The sequence below is a fragment of the Pteropus vampyrus genome, unplaced genomic scaffold, assembly GCF_000151845.1.
Source record: "Pteropus vampyrus isolate Shadow unplaced genomic scaffold, Pvam_2.0 Scaffold52, whole genome shotgun sequence".
NCBI lineage: Eukaryota > Metazoa > Chordata > Mammalia > Chiroptera > Pteropodidae > Pteropus > Pteropus vampyrus.
In genome coordinates, this window is record NW_011888833.1 from 3,501,072 (window position 1) to 3,504,068 (window position 2,997).

The 2,997-nt window shown below is 42.9% G+C and overlaps 1 protein-coding gene across 1 annotated transcript in view; it reads left to right on the forward strand.

Annotated features, from left to right (window-relative positions):
- The window catches only part of ZMYM2 (zinc finger MYM-type containing 2), a 92,550-nt gene that overhangs the window by 55,588 nt on the left and 33,965 nt on the right, over positions 1 to 2,997 (forward strand). Inside the window, exons 8-9 of the mRNA XM_023530713.1 lie at positions 1,770 to 1,982; positions 2,704 to 2,927. Of these exons, the coding sequence (XP_023386481.1) occupies positions 1,770 to 1,982; positions 2,704 to 2,927 (437 nt within the window). The remainder of the gene's footprint in view (positions 1 to 1,769; positions 1,983 to 2,703; positions 2,928 to 2,997) is intronic.

Consider the following 2,997-nt stretch of genomic DNA (forward strand, 5'->3'; position numbering starts at 1 on the left):
GTAGGTGACGTAGGCCTTCAAAGCTGGCATATGGCAAGTCTCAGAAGACAGCAGTACTGGACATGTGCAGACTTAAGCCCGCCGACCACTAGGAGGGACAGTTTAGAGGGGACTAGTGTGGTGACGTGCTACGTAGGCCTCCCTGCCGTGGGTGAACATCTCAGGGTATTACGTAAAAGCTCCAACCAGCGTCCAGGCCGTGCTCCGTGAGCTCGTTTGTCCAGCAGCTGCGTTGCAGGCACCGCCCTCTGTGTTACTTTACTTAGACTGAAAACGCAGTCTCGAGTATGTTATTGTGACTCCAGCAGTTATTAGCCTTTAAGCTGAGGTGGTTTTGAATCCGGCTGAATGGTTTTTGTTATCGTTATATCCTCAACTGAGCTTAGGTGACAAACCGCATTGAAGACAAACCTTTTGCTTTGGAAGCTGGGATCGTGGCCATTGCTATATCCTCAGCGCGGTAGACATTGCTTGGGACTAGAAATTAAGGCATGAGGATTGATTAGACATGCGGAGGGCAGGATCTTTGGCGTGCTGCTGGTCAGATTACACCTTCATTCCTTTTTGATGTTGGGTAAATGAAATGTTAATTGAAAATATATTAACCACTCTTCTCTTTTGATTGCAACGTGTATTGCCCATGGTTTCGATGAGGCCATTTGTGTATGAACGTTGTGTTTTAAAGACACGCTTAAGTTAGACTCTTGCTCCTGAGGAGTGCGCCCCCATCAGTCTGTCCGCAGCCTCATCACTTTGCGACTGCGCGAAAGTAACACAAGGCTGACAAACAGCAAAGCAGCATTTTTCCTCATTCCTTCTTTATCTTAAAGCAAACCATTAGATGTTTTTCCATTTCAGAGTAAGATGACAGGATGGCTTTCATTTGTTTTGAAAAATAATGGACTTTAATTTTTTGGAAATACTAAGGGTAATGTTGGTGGTTTTTATTTAAAAAACATATTTACTCGATAGTTACTGTCCTAAATCTGCAGGTTTTATTTTTTCGTGTGTCGAACGACGTATGCAGAAGTTTAAAAAATGATAAAGGTGTTTTCCTCCCTCCGCTGCCACAGTGAAAAGATTTTATCAAGTATTCGTACATTCAGAATATTGCGTAATGTAGTAATACGGATTAAAGAATGAAAATTAAACATCAATAATGTACTCACCTACTCAGATTAGGGCAAAACTTTTAAAGCCCATATATGCTTCTATCTTTTTATATTCTGTAAATTGTTTTACGTAAATTCCTGGTATCAGCACTAGTTTATAAATCTTTCCCCCCAACTTTGTGTAAGAAACGATCAGTTTTAAAAAGTAACACAGGCAGTTTTTTTTTTTCCCTGATGGACTTGGAGAGGAAGCGTCAGCCGCAGCGAGCAGCAGTGAGTTAGCTGTTCGGCTGCGCGCCGGGCGCCGAAGACACTTATTTACTAACTAGTTCAGGACCAGAGCAAACAGCCTCACTAGTTTTGTTTACGTTTTCTTAAAGAAAAAAAAAATCACGATTGGTATTTTCTTTTTCCTTTTTCATATATTTTAAGATTAGTAATAGTCCTGTAGTAAAAAATGAATTTCAGGTTCATAGAACTTAATATACTAGCATACTTTTTAAAGATAAAATTCAGAAATGCGATTTTATGTGAATAAATATTTAAGCAAAATACGTATTCTTTTTCTGGACCTAGTTGATACTTGACATTTGTCACAAATGAAAATTCTGAAATCCGTCTCGGACTCAGTATGTTTTGTTCTTTGTTCTGTTTCAGGCGCTAAGTATGCAGTCATCTCCAAACGGCCAGTTTGTAGCTCCAAGTGATATTCAGTTGAAATGCAACTATTGCAAAAATTCCTTTTGTTCAAAGCCAGAAATCCTGGAATGGGAGGCAAGTGCTGTTTTGTCGTGTTGTTTTCTGGCGCGGCAATCAGGGTCTGGTAGAATGACCGTGGCATTTCCATCCGAGAGTCAATTTCTGAGCAGATAAGGGTCCGTTTCTCAGATTTTGTGATGAGTGTTTACCTATGCGGCAGTGGCACTTACAAACGATCTGTTCCTTTTTAAGTAAAATAAAGAATTACTGAAGTCACAGTCACCGTATATTGTGCTCATGATCGTGTGCAGAGTGTCACTTTGTTTAGCATGTACCTGGAGCATCTGTCTGTAGTGTTTCCCCATTCCCCACTGTCCTTATGAATATTTTCTGTGAACTCTAATATCTTGTATTGCCTGCTACCTGTAAGATAGAATCTGGTAGTCGCTTACTGTGTTGTCATTTAATGTTTCATAATTGCATTTTAATAAAAAAAAATCCTCATTTAAAATTTCTCCAATTACAGTTGACATTCAATATTACTTTAGGTTAGTTTCAGGTGTACAGCATAGTGGTTAGACATTCTCATACCTTACAAAGTGATCCCTCTGCTTAGTCTGGTACCCACTGGACACCGTACACGGTTATTCCAATATCAGTGACTGTATGGCTTGTGCTGTACCTTGCATAATTCGAATCTGAATTTGTTTTCCCTTTCTCACCAGTTTATTAGTTTACTTTTTGCCATTACCAGAAGCAGCGCTCATTAGCTTTGGCGGCGGGGCGGGGTGGATGAGCGGGTGCCACCGTGGCCGCTGGCCATAGCCGCGCATTGCCGTTTTGAGCAGCGTTCGTCTGCGGCCATCCTCTCTCTCACCTGCCGTGGGGGCAGAGACGTGTGCTGGCCCAGGTGGCCGTGACCCACCCGCACCGGAGGGTCTGGCAGGTCTTGGGCAGAAGGTGGCGGGTACGGTCTCTGAAGGACGTTAGAAGTCGGGAGTTTCACCGTATTCGCACCTCAGTCCCTAGAAAGCTTTGTAGTGACTTTTGGTCGGTGCGGTTTCAAGAACCTTCGGACTGGGCGTCCTTGGTCATCGGCACCCAGTGGTATTCTCGGTGACTGAGACCCTCTGATAAGTCGTAGTAGGAAGACGGTTGCAGGCCCGGGAAGGAGGAGTAAAGGAGC